Raw genomic sequence first — 26,571 nt, 5'->3', positions numbered from 1 at the left:
AGTTGATTTTCATAGACATTATTCTCGGGGGAAGAGGGATAGGGCTAACACCTTGCTGAAGCTATAATGTACTTTTTAAAATCCTCCCAGCCTTCGAAAGTGGGTTTTATTCTAACTATATGTTTTAAGAAAATTAGAATTGTGTGTAAATCATACATCAATACAACTGGTTAAAAAAAAAAAAAACAACACAAAAAACACCGAGGCTCAGAGAGGTAAAGAATCTTGCCGAAGGCTACACAGCTGTGAAACATTGAAGTGAGTTTGAATCTAGCTGGTCTTCCTCCAGTTTCATCCTCCTAATGCTAAGCACCAAATAGCTGATGGAAGGATGCTACATGTTTATTTTCCAGTACCAACAGTAACTGGGATAGATAGGAATATATACCATTAGTGATTCATAGCTCTATACAGAGTCAGAGGACTTGAGTTATAATTGTGTGAGTAATTAAGGTGATAACAATCTAATAATAATAAATGTAATTGGCTGCTCTAATTGTGTGTTCATCTGTCCCAAGAACTGCCAGCATAACACTGCTGGGGAACACTGTGAGCGCTGCAAAGAGGGTCACTATGGGAATGCCATCCACGGGACACTGTAGCGTCTGCCCATGTCCTCATTCCAACAGGTACTGTGAGAGCTTGAAAATAATCTGTGGAGATAGGAAGTAGCTGGTGGTTGCCTGGGACCAGAGATGGGGTGTGGGGAGAGGGGCAGTGTATAGGAAGTGGCTGGTAAGGGTGTGGGATCTTCTTTTGGGGGGTGATGAACATGTTCTGTAGTGATCATACTGATGGTTTTTACAACTCTGTGAATCTGCCTAAAAGCCATTGAATTGTACGCTTTGAAATGGACAAGTGATACAGTATGTGAATTCTATCTCAAAGCAGTTGTATTTAAAAAAGAACATGCAAAAATGCAAACAAAAGCAAAACAAATAAGAACAGTTTCCCAAGTGTACGCTTGTGTGCTTTTCCTTTTCCTCTTTCCTTTCACTCTTCATTCGGTGGTTTTAAACGTTATTTACTGAACGCCTGATACAGGGGCTAGGAGTTAGCCTCCTCTAGGTGCTGGGGAAACTACAGGAAAGAAGACTGACAGGACTCTGCTCTCATGAGGCTTCCCTGGAGAATGCAGGTAGGGAGAGTTGTCACACTCGAGAAATATGTGCACAAATAAATAAGCATAATTTCAGATAGAGATGGGCTTTGAAGTTGATAACAGGGCTATGTGATTGATAGTGAGTGAGTAGACTCTTTACAGAAGAGTAGGAGGGTTTTTCTGAGGTCGTTGGCCAAGGACCAGGGAACAATGAGATGGAGTAAGCATGGCAGTATCTCGGCACTGAGGGTCTGAGGCAAGGAAAGACAAGAGGACAGCCCCTGTGACAATGTTGCCATGGAGTAAGGAGGTGGTTAGAGGGCAGTGTGGGACAGAGGGTCAGGAGGTGAGGTGGTGGGGCACCCAGGGTACAGATCCGTAGGACTTTGCAGGCTATAGCAAGGCACTTGGATTTATCTCCGGGTGTGATGGAAGTCACAGGCCAGTTCTGAGCCATGGAGTGACGTGACCTGAGTGTCATTCAGACTCCAGTACAGCAGATACATGACATAGGTAGAAACCTGCCACTTGGATTTCATGGTGATTCATGTTCTCTTTGGCCTCAGTACCTTGTCATATTCCTGCTTATCGTGACACATCCGCTGTGGGTCCAAGCAAAATACAAGTAAACAAAGCAAGAGTTGATTTGAAAATCAGGACAGATACCAATAACAGTATCTGCAGTGCACAGGCTCGGGAGCAAGTGTGAACCACAAGGCGGGATGATATCAGGCCAGTCTCAGAGAAATTGGCCAACGTTACCAGAAGCCACTGCCCAGATGTGGCTTTTCTGAAGATGCATATTTGAAATGTGCACCCTGGTTTGCTCTCTGTGTATCTGATACTCCTTAAACTTGCCCAGTCCTGTGACTTTATTTGAAAAGGGATTTAACACTCAGTACTTGCCTAGACTTGTTGGAACAGATGCTAGAGAGAATGGAAACAAGATTTTCATGGGGTGCTCAGGGGAAAGCTTTTCATCTTTGATGGCACAGCATAGTGTTATCATGAAGACCAGCTTCTGGCTTTCAGGCAGTTGAAGTAACACACAGTTCCTCGGATTTATCAGTGAAATATGGTTTTTATTTAACTCTTTCTCCATCAGTATTCATACTGTTGACGAATTTCTAACTGTTCCTTTAGAAGTATAACTCTGGAGGCTCAGTCGGCTAAGCGTCTAGTTCTTGATTCGGCTCAGGTCATGACCTCACGGTTCGTGAGTTCGAGCCCTGCATTGCATCCGGCTCTGTGCTGACAGTACAGAGCCTGCTTGGGATTCTCTTCCTCTGCCCCTTCCCCCACTTGCACTCTCTCTCTCTCTCTGTCTCTCAAAATAAATAAATAAACTTAAAAAAAAATAGTATAATTCTGTCCATCTACTAGGCCAAGAGAAACTTCCCAGATAAAAATTCTTTTACCAGCAAATGATAAATAGAGGTATTTTCCCTCAGATTTATTCAGTGTAATGTTTATAGACATATCTCAAGGCAACAGAGTTTTTTCATGATTTGCTCACTTATTTGGAAAAAAAAAAGCTGCTCAAATATACACTAGGTTAGAACAAAAAGAAAGAGAATCGGAATCCCACAACTTGATTTGAAAAATGTAAAAATCGCCAATGATTGTGCCCACAGAAATACCTAGACGGGCAAGCCTGTTTTATGCCTTAGTCCCTCCTGCCTGGCCCCTTTTCTTCCTAGGAGATAATGTACCCAATATGAAGGAACTAGAATAAACAAGGAGGAAAATTTTTTGAAGAATCCAAGCTCCCTGTCCTTTTTTTCTGCCTAGACTTGTTTTATTCTTTCCTTGTTATTCCTGGAAAAATGCTGTTGTAATCATTTCTTCCAAAATGAGTTACTTTGCTCTGTCTCAAGTGAAGGAATGTATTTCTCCAAGCCAAAAATAAAACTAAATAAATGCCTTCAGTCCTTATGTACCAAGATTTGCCCAATGTGAGCTGAAATAATTCATCATTATCTACACAAGTCTTAATGGACACATTTTTCTTCATATAAGAAGTAACCAGATCCTTGGTGTCTGTTTCCACTTAAGGCAAGTCAGTGCTTTGTGGCAAAAAATAACGAGCATGAAGCCTATCGATTGTTTTTACTGAGGCTTTTTTCTGTCTTCCTTCCAGTTTTGCCACTGGCTGTGTTGTGACTGGGGAAAACGTGAGGTGCTCCTGCAAACCTGGATACACAGGCACACAGTGCGAAAGGTGGGTGCTGCCCCTCGCCCCTCCCCCCCCCCACCCCCCGCATCCCACAGGTAGGGTGGGCTCTGCGAGCAGGCTGCAGCAGGCTCAGGCTGTGGGTGCGGCTGTGCTGGGTCGTGGCTCAGAGCTGGGGTGGGGCTGTTGCTTTCACGGAGGCTGGAGAAAGGTCTTTAGGGAAAAATACAAGACTATTCACTTAATAAATCATTAACTTCTTTATCTTTCTCGTTTTTTACATGTTTCAGAAATTTGAGAAGGAGGCCCAACGTATCATAGCGCTATGTACCCCCAACACGCTATCCCCCTGAACACTCCCTCATTCCCCTCCCCTACATATTTCTACGTGCCCCTCCCCCTCCACATCTGTATGTACTTCCACCCCCTACATGTCCTTACCTATCCCTACATCCATATAGATTCATCCTTACATACCCCCACCCCATGTATGCATATCCCTACATACCCCTACCCACCACACACGTGTCCTTGTATTTGCCTACCTGGCACACATAACCCTAACTAGCCTAGCTCCATATACATTCATCCTTACATAGTCCTCACCCCATATATGCACATCCTTATGTACCCCTACCCACCACCACATCCCTACTTACCTGCACACGCACATGCAACTCTACATACTCCTACACACACACACACACACACACACACACACACACACAATTATACCTCTCTGTCCCCACATATTATGAACACCTGCAGGACAGTCTGTGTCATTCATTTCTGAATCACTGCTGCCTACTATTCATGTATTATTCATGTAATAGGTGTTCAGCAGCGGAACAAAAGAATAAATGTTGCAAAATGGAAACTGTGAACTTAATTATGAGGGGCCAAAGAGCCAAGCTTTCGTTTTGCATGAACACATTTTCATGATTAGCTACCATACATTGGGCTCTGCCAAGCATATAAGGACTATGAAAGGTACTTAGAGTCTACCTCGGAAGGTAGCATGTACATTGTGCAAAAGTAACAGCATAGAAATGAATCATATGGACAGCATGTTTTTAAATTTAAAATAAGTTTATCATAAAGTCAATACTTACTTATAGGAATTATGTAACACAAGTGAGCAAAGAACCAATGAGGCCCACTATACCTTTATGTAGCTCTATATTTGTGCATGCTCAGATATAATCCTGCTTATAATCATTTTATTTACAAAATCCCCAGTTAAAACTTGTATATTCTTACAGTTCATTCTGTGTGCACAGATGTTTTCTTTTTTTTTTTTAATTTTTTTTTAACGTTTATTTATTTTTGAGACAGAGAGAGACAGAGCATGAACGGGGGAGGGTCAGAGAGAGGGAGACACAGAATCTGAAACAGGCTCCAGGCCCTGAGCTGTCAGCACAGAGCCCGAGCGGGGCTCGAACTCACGGACCGTGAGATCACGACCTGAGCCGAAGTCGGCCGCTTAACCGACTGAGCCACCCAGGTGCCCCCAGACGTTTTCTTAAAAATAAAAGTAGATTGCTGTTTTACTTTCTGTTTTTGGCTCATTTTCTCACCTAGTAGATCTAGTGGAAGGTTAGCAATATCTTTCCATCTCAGTAAGTATTCACTGATAACATCGTGTCAGAACCAAGAAGTTCTGTAATCTACTGCTGGTCTTTGAAATAGTTTTCCTCTTTTCCATTCAAAGCAGCACTAAAAGTCAATCCTTGTGGTGAATTATTTGTGTACATAAATCCTCAAGATGTAGTTAATAGAACCAGATCCCTTGGATCTAAGGATAGGTGCATTTTCAGACTTTTGATACATTTTGCCGGATTGCCCTCCAGAAAAGTCAGACTCATTTCTGTTCCTCCAGTAGCAAAAGAGCAGCTTTTGCCACCAGTGAATACTACAAATGAGCAGTTTTTAAAATATTTGCCAGTTTGGTAGTTGGAAATTTTAATCATTCGAATTTACATTTCTTTGTTTCATAATTAGATGGGATTTTTTTCACGTACTAATTAACCATTTGTAGACCTTATTTTTTGGATTGCTTTCTAGGCTTTTTACTCACTTTTTCTAGTGCAGTGTTCTTTTATTTTATTTATTGGTCTACACAATTCTTCATACTACATGTTGCAAATTTTTGTTTATTTTTTGTTTATGTTTTTTGGTTTCGTTTTTTGTTATATGTGTCTACTCTTATATTCTTTAGGCTGTCAGCCTTTGGGGCCATGCTTGGCGAAGTTACAGAAATGTTTATGCTTTCTTTTAGGACTTACATAGTTTTATTTCTTACACGCAGATCTTCATGTTGGTGAAAATTTGGAACCTAGCTTTTTGGTGGTGTCAGGGCATCTCACATGGCAGATAGATTTAGGGTCAACGTGTACAGCAAAATTGGCCAGAGTTCAAGAAACTCACACTATCCCAGTATTCCATCCCCATAATCCAGGGCCCACGTTGCATGAAATACACATAGTATTTGGGTACATCCCAGAGCCACACTCAGTAGGGTCAGACGTGCACACTAGGGGAGGCATAAGGAAAGCAGACTAATTAGGGGACTGGCAGATTCACATCCTTCATGTCACACTGTCACACTCACTGCAGGCTGTGTGCTCACTGAGTGAATGGGGACAGACATTCCAGCTGTTTTTCCCTCTGTGCCTCTTGTGCTGTCACTCTTCTCTCCCCCACCTCTCTCTCTATTGCCAAGTACATTTAGTTGAATTGACGAAAGATGAACGTGCATTTACAAAGTTTCTGTACAAACTTAGAGTCATTTCCATACATTTCGTTCAGTCTTGTGCCGTTGTCATTTCTGAAAGTATAAAATGCCTTTAGATAGTTGGTTGAGCAAGGCTCTCCTCATAACCCTTAAAATGTTTTCCTTGGCCATTCTGGCATATTATTTTCCTGGATAAACTTTAGAAGAGTTTTATAAGATTTCAAAACAAAACAAAACAAAAACAAAATTAATTCGGTTTTCACAGGAAGGCAGGGGTTATCTGAGACATTTGACAGACAGGGTGGGACCTACGTGGGTCTAGTGGGCCTAAGGGATGACGTGGGGCTGGAGGGTGGCTCAATCAGGGAAGTTACCCAAGAAAACCCAAGGACCTTGAGGCTATTTGCCTGGGAGGAAGGTGCAGACTGCCTCATTACGGGATCACTGAGCGTCAGCTAAGGGGCAGGGCACTGTCTGGTGGTAAAAAGATGCAATTTCAAGGTTCTTCTGTTTTCCATTTCAGCAAAAGGAACCTTGCCCACAGTTGCCTCACATCTATTATTCATTCTTTCTTTCAATGAAAAATGTATGGAGATCCTAGTATATGCCTGGCACTGGGCTAAGCGCTAGGGACACATTAGCGGCTGGAGCCCAGACTCTGCCCTTAGGGTTTTACAGTCTAGTGGTGGACAGACACACAAACCAGCCATTAAAATAGTGACCAAGACATAACTGGGTCCCCAGGCTGCAGGGGAGGAGCATCCAACTGCCCCTGAGGGGTGAGGGAGGAAGGGGCAGCTATACTGAGATGGGAAGGACGGGTGGGTAGAATGGGCTTCGGGAACGTTCTTCCAGGCTCTGTGGTGTGAAAGCTTGAGACTCCCACCTGGGAGAGGCATCCTAGTGCGATCCTCCTCATGGTTCTTCACAAACAATGATGCAGAAAACAGCAACAGACCGGCTGAGACATCCGGTTGGCAGGCAGCAGATTTGAAAAGAGAAATTCTTAATTAACAGTTCTCACAGCTTATGTCTGTTGTTTGCTGTCTCAGGAAAGCAAACTATAGTTTCTTAATTTTTTTTGAAGAACTTGTTCACAAGTAAATGCCATATGAATGTCAAATTTTTTAATTTGTTCAACATGTATTGGGGACCCCCCTTTGTGCCAGGCATCAAGCCAGAGCTAGTCGTTAGCTATGCAGTGGTAGCTACAAGGGCAATATAGGGTGAAGAGTAAAAATATAAGCAGGAGCCTGCTGGGCGGAAGAGGGAACAGCCAATCTGAAGGAGGGGATAGGAAAGGCTTCCCAGCTCATAACCATGCCCTGGGCCACATTTCTCCCTCAGCTTCTCCGAGCCATAGAGGACAAACATGTTCTCTGCTCTTTTTTCTTGTACCACCGTCATCTATGAAATCAGGAAGTTTTACTTCAGTGCATTGTGTTTGGACACCAGCTTAAAACGAGAAGAAGGGTACCGGTCATTTCTGTAATCAGTCACTAACACTTTTTGCAAGAATAAGGAAGACGTGGAATCTAACTTCCTAAATATTTATGTGACTTTAATATAAAGTGTTTTGTAATTATGCATCTTTTACATGGAAAATTTAGATATAGGTGACACATCTAAAAATAAAGTATTTAAAACATAGGTCTTTTGCCTATAGCATGGTTTGTTAAGTAGAATATGGGGCCAGTCACATAAAGTAAAGCCTATGACAAGTTGGTTAGTAGACTTAGACAAGGCACCTCAGCGTAGTTACCTTCTTGATAATCAAGGAAGGCATGGGATTTCTGCTTCCTACCCACTTTCTGAAATGTAATAATTCCAAATTATGCCAGTTATACATAGATGTGTATATGTGTGTGTGTGTGTGTATATATGTGTGTGTGTATATATAATATATATATATATATATATGCATGTTTCATCACATCTGAAAATGGTAGCTAACTTTTACTGAGTGTCTATTATGTGCAGGCATTGTATTAGATTCTTCACTACATTATTTTTTATCTCATTCATTGATCAAAATAGGTATTAATAGTGCAATTATTCACTTATTCATTCTGCATATACTTATCTGGCACCTATTATGGGCCCAGGCACTCTCCCATGTGCAGGGATGTATCAGCCAAAGAATCCATGCCTTTGTGGAGTTTTTTTTTTTTTTTTTATTTGTTTTCAATGTTTATTTATTTTTGAGAGACAGAGACAGAGTGTGAGTGGGGAGGGAGGGGCAGAGAGAGAGGGACAAGGAATCGGAAGCAGGCTCCAGGGTCTGAGCTGTCAGCACAGAGGCCAACGCAGGGCTAGAACTCATGAACCCAGGACATCATGACCTGAGCCGAAGTCAGATGCTTAACCAACTGAGCCACCCAAGTGCCCCGAGTTTACACTTCCAAGGGAGACATAGATGAAGAAACTGAAGCTTGAAGGGTTAAGATAATAGGCCAAGGTTACACAGCATGGAGGCAGGGATCCAGCCAGGTCTTCCTGATAAAGCCTGTGTCCTTTGCACCCATTGGCAAAGTCTATATAAATTACCTAACAGTTCCATGATGCAAAGCTTAAATTTGGGGGAGAGCCAAATACCACATTTTCTTGATTCTATCAATTCCATGGAAGAGAAGGCACCACACACAGACACTGAGTTAATGACAATTGGGGGGGGGGGGGCTAGCATAAGAATGGAACTTTGCTAATAGAAATATTTTAGTTTACCTCCCAATTCCAAAAACATTGTGTCTGTTTTGTTGTTTGTTTGTGTTTTAAATAGAAACTCAGAATCAAGGAAGTGTTTTTTAACTTAAGGAATGGAGTTCTCATCACCAAATTATCTAGAATAATAAAGGCTCTCAGCCAAGAGAGTAGGTGTTGTAACTGCCCTCCATTGTTTAGGCTCATTAAATACAGCCCTGTAGCAATTAGTGCAAATGGGAATCATGCAGGCTTGAAACAGTTCAGTAGGCAATATTAATAAAATCCCCATTGATAAAAATTTGAAATTCTATGAGTTTTACTTTAAATTTTTCTTTGAGGAAATTAGCCAGAAATTAAGCAATATTTAATTGTGTGGTATCTTCAGGAACATAACTCTTGCATAAAGCTGATCCACCCCTGACTTCCATTAATGGTCGAACCACTGGCTTCTGTGTGCATTTTGTTCATCTGCCATTCATCGACAGGGGTAACTGAGGATTTTGTCGTCCTGGTGTCAACGAGGAGGGAGCAAGCTCTGCCTGCCTCCTACTTTCTCTGTTCTCATTGAAGCCATAACTATCTGTACGGAGACACACTCATTCTTGCAAAGCAGCCTTCCCCACTTAGGGTGACAACATCTCAAACGGAGAGTTCAAGGGTGGAGAAAATGTCAGATGGAACAAATGATGAGCTCTTTGAGTGTTTCTCGTTTTTCTCTTTATTTTGGGTAGGTGTGCACCCGGATATTTCGGGAACCCCCAGAAGCTTGGAGGTAGCTGCCGGCCGTGCAGTTGTAACAACAATGGCCAGTTGGGCAGTTGTCACCCCTTGACGGGAGGTAAGATGGACTCACACCTTTGTTAACCTGCATTTATCAATCTGGTTTTAATAAAATAGCAGGGGAGGAACCTAGGTAAATATTTCATGAAGCACAATACCCAATGCCAGCTAACAGATATTTTGACAGCTTGGCTTGGTGAATACTTGGTTTGGTGAATACAGTTTGGTGAAACTTACTTCAAATAGCCTTTTTTTTTTAATGTTAATTTTTTTTTAACATTTATTGATTTTTGAGAGAGGAAGTGCAAGAAGCGGTGAGGGAAGGGACAGAGAGAGAGGGAGACAGAGGACCCGAAGCAGGCTCCTCACTGTGAGCATAGAGCCCAGTTGTGGGGCTTGAACTCACAGAACCATGAGATCATGACCTGAGCCAAAATCAAGAGTCAGCTGCTTAACTGACCGAGCCACCCAGGTGCCCCTCAAGTAGGCTTTTGTTAAAAAGATAAATTGCTTTTAAAAGTCAAGTAATTGCAGTCAAAATAACCTCAGCTCCTATTTGGTGATTTTGCTCAGATCTCCCTTGACATTATAAGGTTATAACATATCAGTTTTCTTCATGTGTGTATCTGAGATCAACATATTCTTTCTTGAATATCAATCCATGTCTGAGATGTGGGTGGTATAACTGGGATGGATTTCACATACCAAGGAAAAGAATCACTAGGAGTTAGTGTGGGTTCATTAGGAACAACTTGGAAGGAAAAGGAAGATGATTTTCTTCCTTCTTCAGCCGAGAATATTAACGTGATTTATCAAGAAAATATCACAGATATAGTGTAATGCCAAACCTTAGATAAAATCTCTAATCTTACAGTTATGGACAAGATGAAGAACTACACCCTGAATGTATAGATTAGATCTGGTCAAGTGACTGCTCCCAAAGGAATATAGAGTAAATGGATTATTATCAGTCCAGAATGAGCTATCTTCTGACATGCACTGCGCCTTAATCCTTGGCTCTATCTTGTTCAACACTTTTGACCTGAATGGGAATGTAGAAGGCATGCCCACCCAGTTATCACATGACACAAAGTTGGGAAAGATAGAAAATGCCTCCTATGGCACATTTAGAATATTTAAGGGACTCAAGAGCCTAGAATAATGGGCCGATTCTAAGACAACATTATGTTAGGGATAAGCCCGTGGTCTTATAGTTGAATGGCATAAAAATAAGTGTGTGATAAGTGAGATGTGACTTAGTAGCAACAAGTGAAAAAGACTAAGGCTTTAGTCAGTAGCAAGCTCGTTATGGCTCAAGAGAGTAATATGGCCCCTAGGACACCTCATACGATCTTCAGTGAGTTCTAGAGTCTAACACCAGGTGGTCTGCCGTTCCCTGGCATGCTGCTTGTGTAAATCCTCATGTCGGACTTCTGTCTCTAGAAGACAATAGACAAGCTACGGTTTGTTCAGAAGAAGTGGAGATACTGAAAAAACTTGGAACCATGTCACAGGAAGGATTGACAAGCCAGGACAGTGGAAAGAAGACTTGGAAAGGATGTATTTGAGAGGCTGATTGACGTGTGGAGAAGGGTCTGTTTGTTCTGTGTGGCACAAGAAGTAGAACCCAAGGAATGGAAGCTAGAGGGAGGTCTACGTTAAGCCATCCTAAGGAAGAAGTGTCATGTGTTTAAAGATGAAAAAGACTGTTTTAGAAAAACATGAGTTCTGTGAAGAGAGGTATTTGAGGAGAAGCTTCAACATCACACACAGCATATTCATGAGATTACTATCTTTACAACCTTTTTTTTCTCCCACTTTAATAACAACAACAGCAAAGAAACCTGAAATAAGGATGGTGACTATTTGCTCCCCAAATGGAAGAAAACACTCACGCATCAGACTTCTTGTTTCTCTGAGGTTTTGCCCCCTTTTCATTCTTTTTATTTTAATTAATAATGTACAGATTCCTTGGTGGTCAACATTAAAACTTCTTAAGAAAACTGCACTGATAAATCAATCACCCACATGAGGCAAGTCTCCCTGGGTTATTCAAAGTGCTGTGGGGGATTGTGAAGAAAATAAAACTGTTTCCTGGTCGTAGGAAATTTACAGCTTAATTGAGGAAATAAAAGTGACATAACTATCCGTAGCATTAAGAATGAGTAATTTTTAAAAAAAGGTGAGTGGCTGCCTGAGTGACTCATTTGGATAAGCGTCTGACTCTTAATTTCCGTTCAGGTCACAATCCCAGGTTGTGGGATTGAGCCCTGTGTCAGGCTCCATGTTGAGTGTGGAGCCTGCTTAAGATTCTCTCTCTCTCTCTCTCTCTCTCTCTCTCTCTCTCTCTCTCTCTCTCTCTCTCTCTCTCTCTCTCTCTCCCTCCCCTTCCACCCCCCCCTAACCCCGTTTGCATGTGTGCACTCTCTGTCTCTCAAAAAAAAAAAGATGAGTAAGAAAAACCCATGATTATATATGATAAATTAAAATGTCTACAAATATATAGAAAAGACGCTGATTGTCTTTGAGTGGTGGGATCAAGGGTGATGTTTTTATATTACTTTTCTGATTTTCCCAAACTTTCCATAGTGAACTTCTATTATTTATGTTACAATTAAATGTAGTTTAAAGTATATGTATATACACACAAAGTGTGGAATATTGCCTGCTGCTGAGAAGACAAAATGTGAAATCTTGTCTAGGAAAATGTCAAGCTTTGTGATTTCCTGTGGTGAAATTAGATTTTTTTTTTCTAGAGGGAAGGGAGAGGGCATTTCATTGTAAAGATGTATGGTGCAGGGGAAAGAGTAGAAATGGAAAGTAAAGAACATCCAAGGAAGACCAGTAGGTTTTCTCTTACTCTAGTTGAGAACCTCAAAGTCTAGCTCATATCTGTGGTAATTGGCAGTGTGGGTCCACTAACATTGTGTGCATATCTCTCTCTCAGCACCTGTCACACTGTTGTGTGATTTATCTGCTTCCCCTGGGGGCCAGTAAACTACAGGACAGCAGGGATTTTTGTCTTCCTAGCTTTGTATTTCCTGTACATGGCACAAGGCCAAGGCATGCCGTAGATGCTCAAAGGTGCTCAATCAATGTTTAGTGAATGTTCTTGAATGATACTGGAAGGAAGTCAATAGTTGTATAGGAAACTATCAAATGAAGAAAGCCTTACCACTAATGATTAGGGGGTTTTAATTAGATAAGAATATCATGACCTTTTATAGAGAAGAAAATGAATATACAGTCAGGGGCGTCACGAGAGAAGTTCCTGCAGCAAGACTGGTGAGAGATGGGAAAGCTCCCTGAACGATGGCACAGGTAAAGAGGGAGAAGGGAAGAGCCAACGATGCCAGATAATTGGGTGACTAAAATCTTCTCAAACTAGCTTTTCTGAAAGCCAAATTAAAAAGCAGATGAAGAGGAAGTTGAATAACAATATCTACTTTGGTTATTCCTTGTTTCAGACTGCATAGACCAAGAGCCCAAAGATGGCAGCCCTGGAGAAGAATGTGATGGTGAGAAAAGAACCCACCCCCTCCCCCCTGCCTCCAGCTGTGAGGTTTAGTTTAAGATATGTGAACCTTGTGCTGGGATGTGCACTTTCCAGGTTGGGAAAGCCATGGTGGGAGGCGGTAGGGGGAGGACTTCTTAGGGTCAAGCCCAGCCTCTGTTAACTCACAGCTTTATGATCTTGGGCAAGTGACCTGACTTCCCCAAGCCTCAGTTTAATCATTTGTAAAATGGACATAATAACTATATGTACCCCACAGAGTTGCTGGGGAAGTGCTTACAAATCTTACCATAATTCCTGGCAAATAGCAAGCTCTCGGTAAATAAAAGCTATTTATTATTATTTTTCCACACACAAAATAAGTAACAAGTTGCATAGAATCACCATTTCTTCCAATTTTATTGAGATATAATTGACGTGCAGCATTGTATAAAAGTGCACAACATAATGACTTCATGTATGTATATGTTGCAAAATGGTTATCACAGTAAGTTAATAGCCATCACCTCACATAGTTAACAATTTTTTCTAGTAATGAGCTTTTAAGACAGACTGTCTCAGCAGCTTTCGAATATACAATACAGTGTTGTTAACTATGGTCACCATGTTGTGCATTACATCCCCAAGGCTTATTTATCTTATAACTGGAAGTTGGTACCTTTTGATCCATTTCACCCATTTCCCCCACTCCACTGCTTCTTTTTAAAATGCTTCCTGTCCAGAGATCTCTCTTGGACAGAATCTGCATCCCTCCCTGAGAAGTCCAGGATTGTGATTTTTGACTGTGATGATCTATGTGCATATTAACTGGGCTTTAAGCCCTCGTATTCTGTTTGCATTCTTGTGGCTTCAGCCCACTGCACATTTGCCTTTGATTGTGGCCCCTACAGATTGTGACAGCTGTGTGATGACACTCTTGAATGACCTGGCTACCATGGGTGACAAGCTCCACCTGGTCAAGTCTCAGCTGCAGGGCCTGAGTGCCAGCACCGGCACTTTGGAACAGATGAAGCACTTGGAGACCCAGACCAAGGACCTGAGGGTAAATACCCTATGCACCCAGCACAATGCTGGGTCCAGAATCGATACTTGGGGTATAGATGCTGCATGATGAATACCCCTCAAGCAGGAGACAGAGAGGTTGACTCCATTTAATGCTTTTTCTGATCCAAATGAAGACTAGATATTTACTGGTGGAAAATACTAGTGAACATACGAAACTAATACTCTAAGTGAACATTCTTTTTTAAAGTTTATTTATTTATCTTGAGAGAAAGAGAGAGAGTGAGAGAGAGAGAGAGAGAGAGCACAAGCAGGGGAGGGGCAGAGAGAGGAGAGACAGAATCCCAAGCAGGTTTCACTCTGTCAGTGCAGAAGCCCGACACGGGGCTTGAACTTGCAAATCATGAGATCATGACCTGAACTGAGATCAAGGCTGAATGCTTAACCAACTGAGCCACCAAGGGCCCCAAGAACATTCTTTACTTAGTGAATGATTCTGGGCTAATTTTTCTTCTAGAGCCCTTAGCTGAGTATCTTGCATTCAAAAGAATCAGATTTATATTAAATTGGTATTAATTCTCTAAATGGTGGAATTCTCTAAATGGTGGGCCTGGGGTTTTCTATGTTGGAAGATTTTTTATTTTGGGATTTTTAAAAAAATGAACCATAAGTTCAATCTTTAAAAATAGATATAGGACTGTTGGGGTTATGTTTCTTCTTGAGTGATATTTGGTAATTTGTGCCTTTCAAATACTTTTTTCATTTCATCTAAATTCTCAAATGTATTGACATAAAATTGTTTATAGTTTTTCTTATTATCCTTTTAATACCTGAAAAATTTGTAGTAATACCCTCTCATCCACTCTTGATATCGATAATTTATGTCATCTCTTTTTTCTTGATTATTCTGGCTAGAGGTTTATCAGTTTTAATGATCTTATTTTATTGATTTTCTCCATTGTTTTTCTGTTTTCAATTTCATTGATTTCTGTTGTTATTCATATTTTTTCTGCCTTCTGCTTGCTTTGGGTTTAATTAGCTATTCATTTTCTAGTTTCTTAAGATGAAAGCTTATCTTACTGATTTAAACCTTTCTTTTTCTAAATCAGCATTTAATGCTATGAATTTCCCCCAATGCCCTACTTTAGCTGTATTCCACACATTTTGAGTTGTTGTGTTTTCATTTTTATTCAATTCAAAGGATTTTCAAATTTCCTTGGGACATGTCTTTGACCCCTGAATATTTAGAAATGTGTTGTTTAATTTCCAAACTGGGCATTTTCCAGATAACTTCTTGTTATTGATTTCTCACACAATTCTGTTGTGGTCAAAGAGCACACTTTCTATGACTCCAGTTTTTAAAAATGTGTTGAAGTTTGTTTCATAGCCCAGAATATGGTTCATCTAGGAGAATATTCTATGTGTGCTTGGAAAGAAGGTGGCCAAGAGGATAAGTAATAGGGCTAAAGTCCCACAGGGCCAGAGGCAGGCTCCCTAGAGGAAACTGAGGACCTTTTTGCCTATGAATGGAGACTGAAAAACAATCTTGAAACTGCCCAGTGCTCATTGTTGAGCAGTGAGTATATGAGAGACTAGGAAAGCTACAACCTTATGAGCCAAGACCTGGATGGACATGATTCACAAACCAGGATCTGTACTGGAATGTGATATCCTCAACATGACCATAGTGTGCAAGTCCTAAGCTGCCAATATAAGACCTGGTTCTGGACTAGAGGATCTAGGGTGGGAATGGCGATGACCATAAGATCATTGGTTAGGGCACAGAGAGTGCAGGCAGAAGTGGAGTTGCTGCGGGTGTGTGTGTGCAATATTTACCTGCAAACATTGGGAAGAGACAAGTAACAATACGAAAGACATCCAACAAAAGCAACCACTAAGAGATGAGTTCCCTTTAGATAAAATTAAAATTGGGACAATCTGAAAATTACTTTGAAGAGTAACAATTCAATAGAAGGAACAAAAAATTAGAATACTGTTAAAACACTAGAAGCCAAACAAGAAGAGGTACATATGAAATATTCAATTAAAAATTATGAAAATGAAAAAAAAATTTATTCATTGAAGTAAAAGAATTCAGTAGAGGAGATAAACCCTAAACTGGACATAGTGAAAGAGGCTTTGGGGAAAGTTTAAGAAGTGCTGTTAAAATGAGGGCTGATTCCAAACCCATTAGTGCTTATAGCTGAGTACACAGTTGACCCTTCAACAACATGGGGGTTAGGGACATTGACCCCCTGCACGGTTGAAAATCTGCATATAACTCTTGACTCCTAACAGGCTACTGTTGACCAGGAGCCTTACCAATAGCATAAATAGTTAACACATATTTTGTGTATGTATTACATATTGTATTCTTACAATAATACCTAAGGTTTTCTGATTTTTTTTTTTTTTTGGTATTTCCAGGTTACATGGTCCATCTGTGAGTTTGTTTTAAATTGTTGCAAATCTCCAAAAGATCTTCTTACATATTTATTGAAAAAAATCCATGTATAAGTGGACACAGGCAGCTCAAACCAGTATTGTTCAAGAGTGAACTTTATATAGCAAAAAATAATACTAAAAAATGGCTCTTTTTCATCCCATCAGGGTAAATTTTAGTCTATGATTTACAGGCTCTTAATATAGAGAGGAAAAAAGCCATTATGTTTTGAGAGAAAAAGAAGCCCCTGGGGTTACTCTGATGTCATGAATATAACCCTGCACTTCTTCAATGAAGGGCAGGGAGCCAGCATTTCAGTACCTGTCCTATGTGCCAGGCTCTGTGCTCAGTGCTTTATTTAAGTCTTACAGAATCCTAAAAGGAAAATAGTCTTATTTTCATTTAACAGGTATGTTAAAGCTAAGTAACTTGCCTACTATCACACAGCTTGCACATGGCGGGTTCCAGGACTCGAACCAAGATCAAATTCCAAAGGCCATGCTTTACTCACTGTACATATTCTACTAACACTCCATAGAATGACATGCCTCAGTTTTCCTGTATTAAAATTAAAATAGAACTGTCTTCTTCCTAGATCACACATACACTGTGAAAATTCCTTAGGAAGAAGTGTGAGAAGGAAAACAACATTTTTCAGTGTTCATATGTACGTGACACTTGATAATATCATCAAAAAATTCAGCAGCTTAATATGATAATCCCCAATTTACTGATGAAGGAGATAAAACTCAAAAGCGGCAGACCTAGTGTTTGGACCTAAGCTGTAAAGCCTGTGTTTCCCCCCCAGTGCTGGCTCTGTCACATGCAAGTTAATAGTATAGGTAATAGCAAGTTAATAGGAGGTAACAGTATAGCTTTTTCCTGTAAATTTCTTCAAGATATTAACAAGTTTTTTTTCCCAAAAAAATTGAAAATAATCACTACTCTAGAGATTATGTGCAGAAATGTCACCCTCTAAAAGTAAGGAAACTGTTTAGTATCCAAAAAAACAGGGGACCTGGATTCTGATCCTTAAGCAATCAATGATCATCTCTACAGCATTCAGTTAAAATGAGCTCTCAGTTCCCTTCCTGCTAAAAAATTCTTTGAATCTGATGGTTCCTTCACTAAATTAGCCTCAGGCACTGCTTTTAGTATTACAATGTTAAATATAGGTTAAAAACAACTGAGCGTTTTGTAGAGTCTGGAAAGTAAGATATCAGGTAAGTGGTATCCTCATTTCTGTAAGGTTTGGTTTCTAACTCAAGGAAAGTATCTCTTGTCTTTTCACGGTTATAAGTTTATTTTAGAACCATATCACAACTCACATCAGAAAGTAGATTCTTCAAGTAGCTGATTTCAAAGAGCCGAATCATTTCCTGTGGACCAGCATCGGACCTGCTAAACGAATCTTTCCATATCACCACTGGGATTACCAAGTTGATAGGACTTAACTCCAAATTTCTGCTCTAATGTGAGATTAATTTTGCATTTTACGTTCAGAATCAGTTACTCAACTACCGTTCTGCCATTTCAAATCATGGATTAAAAATGGATGGTCTGGAAAAAGAACTGAGTAATCTGAATCGAGAATTTGAAGCTTTGCAAGAAAAGGTAATGTGTTAGGTCAATAACGTTAACTTTTTGTTGTTGTTGTTGTCCTCAAAATATTGTTAGTTTCCCCCCCTGCACCCCCGGATCAACATGATTTGTTAGTAATCAATTTATTTTTCATATAGGTTCAAATAAATTCTAGAAAAGCACAAACATTACATAACAATGTTGATCGGACAACCCAAAGCACAAAGGAGCTGGACACAAAGATTAAAAATGTCATCCGGAATGTGCACAGTAAGGAGTTACTCAATCCAATTAAATATTTTTTTTATTACATAGCCTGTTCTGTGCCCCCATGCCCTGAAAGAATTTCTCCTTAAGAGTTCAATATTATGAAAAGGATCCTGTAATGATACTGAAAAACTAATATGAACCTTCCATAAAAATCCCTTTTTTTTTTTTTTAGTAGTCTACTGGAGTCCAGAATTCCCAGTTTAATAAACTACTGGATATTTTCTAGTTCTCTTGAAGCAGATCTCTGGGACAGATGGGGAAGGAAACAATGTGCCGTCAGGGGATTTTTCCAGAGAGTTGGCTGAAGCAGAGCGCATGATGACAGAGCTACGGAGCCGCAACTTTGGAAAGCACCTGAGAGAAGCAGAAGCTGAAAAAAGAGACGCTCAGCTCCGTAAGGATGTTCCCAAATCCTTGTATGCAACCCATTCTAATGGGCTTGAAATACAGTGTGCAAAGTGCAATGTCATGTCCCCAGTACAGGTGGCTAGGTTAGTCATTCAGCGTATATGACTTTTATTTTTATTTATTAAAATCTTTTTAACGATTACATATTTTTGAGAGAGAGAGAGAGAGTCAGAGCGTGAACAGGGGAGAGGCAGAGAGAAAGACACAGAATCTGAAGCAGACTCCAGGCTCTGAGCTGTCAGCACAGAGCCCGATGTGGGGCTCAAACACACGAACCGTGAGATGGTGACCTGAGCCGAAGTCCAACACGTAACCAACTGAGCCACCCAGGCGCCCCGTGTTCACAACTTTAGAGCATGGTGTGAGAATGGGTAGCTCCTCCAGGCTACCAAGAGGTTGTAGAATATAGCATCTTACCATCATGCAAGAAAAAAAAATAGGTTCTTCTCCTAAGATAACAGCACTGGTATTGCCTTTTCCTTATTAACTGCATTTTTATTCTTTCTTCATTCAGCTCCATTCAACTTTCTCATTATATCATTTTTTAATGGCCACCCCCACCAGCACAGGGGTCTTGATCACAAAATCGATATTAGCACTACTATTGCAGGAACCAAAATCTGGTGTAGTAGAAATTAACAGAATATCTCTAAAGGTTTTACTTAGGAAAAATGCCTCATTAGTTCAAAAACTGTGAGAAATAGAAGTCTGGTGCGTATTTTTCAAATACTGATCTTTCTTCTCCGATGAAATGATGTGTCAATGGTTAATATGCAGACGGTAGCAGTTTTCTTTTAGCATTTGTATGGTTTAAATTATTATTAGTCTTTGCTTTTGACTGAGGAGACAGGGTTAGTTTGCAGTTAGTAGTATTAGTAGTAGTGTTAGTTGGTAGTGTTAATAGCAGTGTTAGGAGCACATGCTCTGTCCTCTGCAGATCTTGTTCAAGTGCCAAGGCTGATTGGTCATGCAACATTGGGTCGGTCAACTAATTTCTTGGGCTCTCCATTTGCGTATCTGAAACATGAGACTGCATCATTGTTTTCATGTGGTTTTGTGTGCCCACATAACCACAGCAGGTGCTCCATAAATGTTAGTTTCCTTTCCCATTCACTTGCAAGTTCAAGGAAAACCATGAAATGAGTAGAAACTTCATTCTTCCTCTGTAGACTTTATAGCTTAGCTTAGAGGTACTCCTCTCTCAAGTGAAAACAAAAATGTGTTGTATTATAGTGCTGAATCGGATAGGAGCTGGCTGGAAAACCACCAAGTGGAGAACAGTGCACTTGTCAAGAACATACGGGATTCTTTAAATGAGTACGAGGCCAAACTCAGTGATCTGCGGGCCGCACTACAAGAGGCAACTGCCCAGGCAAAGCAGGCCACTGGCCTCAACCGAGAAAACGAGAAGACTTTGGAATCCATCAAGGTGGGTTCACAGTCAGAATCTGCACACTTTTCTTAATGACAAGGATGAGGGGGGCAGGGATCTTTATCATAATAAAGCGGCAGAGCCAGGCACCTGTCTGTATGTCTAGCCTGTGCACACCTGTCTGTACGGCAGATGCTAATCAAACAGGAGTAAGGGATTAAATGCAAAACCAAAGTTATTCCTCCTCCCCAGTCACCAGAATAGATTGTGAACTTAAACCACAGAGAAAGCAGAGGCAAATTGCTTTAGTCCTGCCCCTGGCTGACAGAGTGTTGGAGGAATAATGTTGCCAAGTAGATGAGAAATTAAACCAATATTGTTATAATTAATCAGAGGATATAATATATGCTTTAAATAACTGATTTTTTGGGTCAGCTGTGTAAACATCATTATCATAATCACTGATAAGGCATTTTAAGCCATTATCTTACAGGAAATAGATTAAAATACAGGCCTCATGCAGGAGCTGCAGAGACAGAATCTGGAGCTTGGGATTCTACAGTATATTTTTTCAGGGGGTGCACACTATATGCTGAAACAGCAACATAATGCGAGGCGTTATTAAATGACAGTAAGATCAAAGTGGAGTAATGTAGGACTGACCCCCCAAAAGAAGAACTTGTCAAAGAAAACAAATAATATTTTAGTTGATGGCAATATGCTTAATTCCCAAAGCCTCTTTAGACGGCTGTTGGAAGTCACTGATGATGCCAGGGGAAGGGTGCATGATCCGATTTTATGGGTGTGTGAGCTTTGGCGGCTCCTAGCTTGGCCTTCTCAGATCCCATGTACCCTCTCATTGAAGCGCCTCTCCAACCTCACAGGGCCTGGCATGTGGGGCGTCGCGATGATGGGTGCTGCTTTGTTCAGGAAAATCCCTCATGCTGCCTCACAAACCAGAGCTTACTTACCTTCCCGCCTCACTGGCCCAGTTGCCCCACAGTTTAGAAAGCTTCTGCAACGGTGCGAACTGTTGTTTCGTTGGCATGTAGTTTGAGGAACCATGACAACACACCCACGCGGCAAAGTGGACTGATTCCCCGCACTTTCTAGTTGCCTCGATGATCTTTCGGTTTCAAGAAAACATTAGACTCCCAAACGATTTCTGTGCTGTTGTGCAGTAGATATGCCTGTGCTTCCTGGTCGTATACCATGTAGTTCAAACAAGTTCTTCTTCTTCTTCCTCGCCAGAGACAAGTTAAAGAAATGAATTCCCTACAGAGTGATTTCACCAAGTACCTAACCACTGCAGACTCTTCCTTACTGCAGACCAACACGCTGCTGCAGCTGATGGGAAAAGCCGGGAGGTAGAGGCAAAACTTGTTCTCTGAACACTGAAAAACATTCAGATTCTATATGAGGAAACTATGAACTGGGTTAACATTTTTTTTCTGCAATACATGTCTTTTAGATGGAAGGAAATAAACCAAGATGTTCATTACCATGGTGCTACCCTTGGGGCGTGGGGGTGTGAATGATGTGTCCTCTGTATGTCTATTTGTATTACTGAATTAGCCCACAGTGAGCAGATGTTGCTTTTGTGATAACAAAAAAAATTGGAATGCTGTTTTAAAATATCAAGCATGCATTTATTAGCAGAAACTTATTTAGGACTCATAATAGGTTGACCACATTAGCAGCCCAATGGGCATTTTGCAATATCTTTTGTTATCGCTATTTCTAGAGTAGAAAAAAAAAACGTTTCGGTTTAGTACAACTTTATGCTAATGATGACAGTGTGCTTTTATAAAATTTATCAGAAGGGGTACCCACCCTAAGAAAATTGTCCAAATGGTGGTAAACTTGCAAAAATATTATCATGCCACTACTGAAATAATGCATCCTGGGAACATGAAGTTTATGGCAGAGTTTGAGAAAATGGGTATACATTCTTTGCTTAAAGTGACACTGTCTCTGTTTACTTGAAAAAAATAGAATATGAAAAACTAGCTGCCACTTTAAATGAAGCAAGACGTGAGCTAAGTGACAAAGTGAGAGAACTTTCTCAGTCCGCCAGTAAAGCCTCCCTGGTGGTGGAGGCAGAAACGCACGCGCAGTCTTTACAGAAGCTGGCAAAGCAGCTGGAGGAGTGAGTGACCCCCCAGGTTCTAACCGCAGGAGCTGCTGGACCTAGTGTGAAAGCCTCCCTGACCGAGCTGGGGCTCCAGAATAGGGCAGGGGGGAGGCACCCAGGCCCGGGTCCGAACCCAAGCTGCGCTGGGGGTGTGATTCCCGGATAGACCCTTGCCAGCGCAGGTCTCCATTTGCCAGATGAGGAGGCTAATCAAGGAGGCTGGGAGGGGGAGGTGAAGGGGCCTTCAGCCGCAGGCAGTGGAGGCTGTTGGAGCCCTTCACCCACACTGTCTTCCAGGATCAAGAGGAATGCCAGTGGGGATGAGCTGGTGCGCTGTGCAGTGGATGCTGCCACCGCCTACGAGAATATCCTCAACGCCATCAGAGCAGCGGAGGACGCGGCTGACAAGGCCACTAGCGCATCTGAATCTGCCCTCCAGGTGGGCACCCGCACTGGCAACCTTTTTGGATGCACTCTGGAGACGACTCATTGTCTTACTTTCTTTTCATATGCACTGAGGAATGTAAACAAGCCTAGTTTAAAAAATTTTTTTAACGTTTATTCAGTTTTGAGACAGAGAGAGACAGAGCATGAATGGGGGAGGGTCAGAGAGAGAGAGGGAGACACAGAATCCAAAACAGGCTCCAGGCTCTGAGCTGTCAGCACACAGCCCGACGCGGGCTCAAACTCACGGACCGCGAGATCATGACCTGACCGAAGTCGGCCGCTTAACCGACTGAGCCACGCAGGTGCCCCAACAAGCCTTAGTTTAAATTAGAACTTATTATATAGAATAGACTTGAACTGGATCTAGATGTGGATCGTTTGTGTTTACATGACTGTTTTGATAGATATAGCGCAGTTTTAAAAGCCATTTGTGAAACCAGATAGAAATTCCGCTGATTACCAATGTTGAGCCAAGATGAGTAGTGTATCCTGCTTCTTTCTAGGTATGATTTTAGACCATGATTAAGTATTGGCATTTCACAAAGAAGAGGGAAATTTTTGTACACGATTTGGTAACCATTTATTTCCTGTCATTTGCCTTAACACCTGGGCATGTCTTGGAGTCCTGTGTGATCTTACATGTACCATATAATATTCCCATATCTAAGAATAAAGCATAAAATATTAAATATCAAAGAATTAGAGGATAGGCCTTCTTGAAGGTTAAAGACTTTTATCTCCCAAATATTAAAAACTTAAAAGCAACTCTTCTCTTTCTTCAGTTATTGAAGAAGGTGTTGTACAAACAACAGGGAGAAAATGAGACAGGTATCACATGATTTTTAGTATGTCACCAGGGAAGTGTCCTACCTCCCCAAGCCACACATATCTATGTACAGCCCTAACTGTATCTTTTCAGGAACAGTCCTTTTAAACTTCCCCCTTACCTTTGACCTCATCCTTTAAAGATTGAAGATAAGGGCTTTAGAGTAGGATGAAAAAATCTTACTCCACATTCCTAGGAATGCTACATGCTTAAGGCTGGTAAATGCTTTGCTTTCAGACGGTGATAAAGGAAGATCTTCCAAGAAAAGCAAAAACCCTGAGTTCTGACAGTGATAAACTATTGAAGGAAGCCAAGCTAACACAGAAGAAGCTACGGCAAGGTATTGGAGCCTGGCGGGGAAGGGGAGGCTGGGATAGCCAGGGTTTGAAAACGTCCTGTTAAGACCAGGAGAAACAGCAAATTCTGGAAGCAAATGCGTGATCTATTTAATAGATTTGATGTTTCCGCCCATATTCTAACATATACCAAGTTAACTAGAACCTCATGAATATACATAAATCTCAAAGGTAATCAGTGCCCATGGCATTGGGAACCCACACAGCATAGAGGTATGTCCCAGGGCTGGTCTCTCATTTAAGGCCCAGATAATAGTTTCAGGTCAACCAGAGGCTTCAACTTTTCTTAAGTCCTAAAATGCTAGTAAGTAAAAGTACCAAAAATTACTACTACTATGAAGCATGAGAATTTTTGAATCATACATTTTATCTTTGAAAATTTCCCATGTATTTAATTTTTACAAACATTAAACCATCTCAATCTCACCAAATTCTGGTGTTCTGAAAATGGTGTTTCTTGATTTTCTCTGGTCTCTTGTGTTCATTCATGGCCAAGAAACTATGTCAGCATTTTTGAGTGACTAGATGCCTTCTGACAGTAATATTTATCTTTTCTCATGTTTAAAAATTAATACATGAAAATTACCTACAAAAAATATGTATTAACATAGAATGATTTGCTTAGCAATTGCAGGAATTAAAATTCCCTGGTGTGACATCTGTTCCCTTTACAAAGTATAAGCTAAGAGGTGAGGATTGTTTTAAGTAGGGTTAGGAGGCAAACTACATTGATATTTCTCTTTTGTTTTCTACCAGCATGCTTCTTTTACCTTTTGATCCCCTTCACCCCCGCCCCCCCCCCCCCCGGGGGCTTGGGCAGCCCCTAATAGGTTTCCTTGTATTTGGGAGTGTTTTAGATTCCACATATAAGAGAGATCATAGGGCATTTGTCTACATTGTTATTTAAATCGGTCCTGGAATCACAATTTAAACCGTGTATCATCACTTTGGCCTTAAAGCAGTCACTGGTCATTTTCCATTACCTCAAAGTGGCAATGTTATCAGCTAGGAATGTCTGTGAACTCCCTCCCTTTCACTGAATCCCCTTAAATATATCAGTTTGGAAGTGGACAGAAACAAACAATGCCTACTTTGTGAGTGCATTTGCTTGGATGAGGCTGTCCTCAACAGCACTTTATTATACTCTGAAGAGGCATCATTCATTCATTCACTCATTCATTCAATAAGGTATGACTAATATTAAGCCCAGACTAGTGCCAGACAATGCACATCCCTTTCCTTCACTAAGCAGAGACGTTGCCCCGACCAAAGTGGAAGTCGAACTGCCCCTAAATGACTAAGCCTCTCACTGTGTTCATGATGCAGTTCCAAGCAGCTGGATGCCACAGGCTCAGGTATACTCCTGGCCTCTGGAACTGGAGGCCCCTGGAACTGTGGGGTCTAGGCACCTATAGTGAACATCTCTGAGATTCAGGTCTGCTCAATGCTCTGCAGATGCTGGCTACTTCAGGGCCACCAATACCAATGGAGGATCAAAATCCATAGGGTAATTGCCTCATGATGCTTTATTTAATTTTAGAAATCAGTCCCGGCTCTCAACAACCTACAGCAAACTCTGAAAGTTATGACAGTTCAGAAAGGATTGATTGATACCAATATCACTGCCATCCGAGATGACCTTCGTGGGATACAGAGAGGTCAGTATCTCCCTACCCACCGTACTTGGCTTCTTTTGTTGAGCATTCAAGATACTTACACCTCCCTCTTTGTGTGTGCTTTAGATGACATCAGTGATATGATCAGTAGGGCAAAGAGCATGGTCAGAAATGCCAACGACATCACAGATGAGGTTCTAGATGGGCTCAACCCTATTGAGACAGATGTGGCAAGAATTAAGGATACCTATGGGAGCACACAGAGAGAAGACTTCAACAAGGCTCTCACTGATGCAGATAACTCAGGTATCAAGCATTCTTCAGACAGGACATACTATCCATTTCTCCATTGTTATGCACTTTGGTCAGTTTATGTGAATTCTTCCCTGATAAAGTCTGAAATTAGAAATTAAAAATATTAGAAAAGTGCTTCACATAACACCTTCAAAGAATATGGGTATTCTATTAGAAAGTCTAGGTGGGATTTTTTTTTTTTAACCCATTGACATTGGTATTGAGTTTCCCTTTTTTAGAGTGGAGATATAGGTCCCCTAATCATGAGGTATTAGATTACAATTGATATTAAGGTTCAAAAAATAAAGATTTATCTTCTTCTGTAGTGGTTAAGAAAGATGATTTGATATCTAGACTGCAGGATAGAATCCACGATGTATTTAGGAAAGGGTATCACCTGACTCTGAGTCATCCTGTCCAATATTTGGGACCCAAACGTAACACTTGACAAATGCTGTCAATGAGAAGATCTGTATTTAACCTTTTCTCAACTCACAATTACAAATTTCTGTTCTGTAATCTCATCAACAGTGAAGAAATTAACCAACAAACTGCCTGACATTTTGAGCAAGATTGAAAGTATCAACCAACAGCTGTTGCCACTGGGCAATATCTCTGACAACGTGGACCGTATCCGGGAGCTAATTCAGCAGGCCAGAGATGCTGCAAATAAGGTAGGTGTGTCCCCACATTGCCAGGCACTAAGCCTCCTTCTCTGAGAGGTTAACAGATTCATCAAGAAAGGGAAGGCGTTTGTTTACACGGAAACTGGTTGTCTTTCTTGCTCTAATTCTTTAGTTGTTTGGAATGTGAAAG

The 26,571-nt window shown here is 41.0% G+C and overlaps 1 protein-coding gene across 1 annotated transcript in view; it reads left to right on the top strand.

The window, feature by feature from the left end:
• The window catches only part of LAMA3 (laminin subunit alpha 3), a 220,555-nt gene that overhangs the window by 136,248 nt on the left and 57,736 nt on the right, over window positions 1-26,571 (top strand). The window contains exons 38-53 of the mRNA XM_030335815.1: window positions 519-598; window positions 3,243-3,323; window positions 9,444-9,550; window positions 10,936-11,052; window positions 12,960-13,010; window positions 13,897-14,048; window positions 17,955-18,065; window positions 18,191-18,302; window positions 18,529-18,793; window positions 19,944-20,139; window positions 21,334-21,449; window positions 22,046-22,231; window positions 22,514-22,655; window positions 25,386-25,503; window positions 25,588-25,767; window positions 26,287-26,429. Coding sequence (XP_030191675.1) covers window positions 519-598; window positions 3,243-3,323; window positions 9,444-9,550; window positions 10,936-11,052; window positions 12,960-13,010; window positions 13,897-14,048; window positions 17,955-18,065; window positions 18,191-18,302; window positions 18,529-18,793; window positions 19,944-20,139; window positions 21,334-21,449; window positions 22,046-22,231; window positions 22,514-22,655; window positions 25,386-25,503; window positions 25,588-25,767; window positions 26,287-26,429 — 2,157 coding nt within the window. The remainder of the gene's footprint in view (window positions 1-518; window positions 599-3,242; window positions 3,324-9,443; window positions 9,551-10,935; window positions 11,053-12,959; window positions 13,011-13,896; window positions 14,049-17,954; window positions 18,066-18,190; window positions 18,303-18,528; window positions 18,794-19,943; window positions 20,140-21,333; window positions 21,450-22,045; window positions 22,232-22,513; window positions 22,656-25,385; window positions 25,504-25,587; window positions 25,768-26,286; window positions 26,430-26,571) is intronic.

This window comes from Lynx canadensis, chromosome D3 (genome assembly GCF_007474595.2).
Source record: "Lynx canadensis isolate LIC74 chromosome D3, mLynCan4.pri.v2, whole genome shotgun sequence".
NCBI lineage: Eukaryota > Metazoa > Chordata > Mammalia > Carnivora > Felidae > Lynx > Lynx canadensis.
The sequence above is the reverse complement of the archived record's forward strand: the minus strand, read 5'-3'. Positions and strand labels throughout refer to the sequence as shown.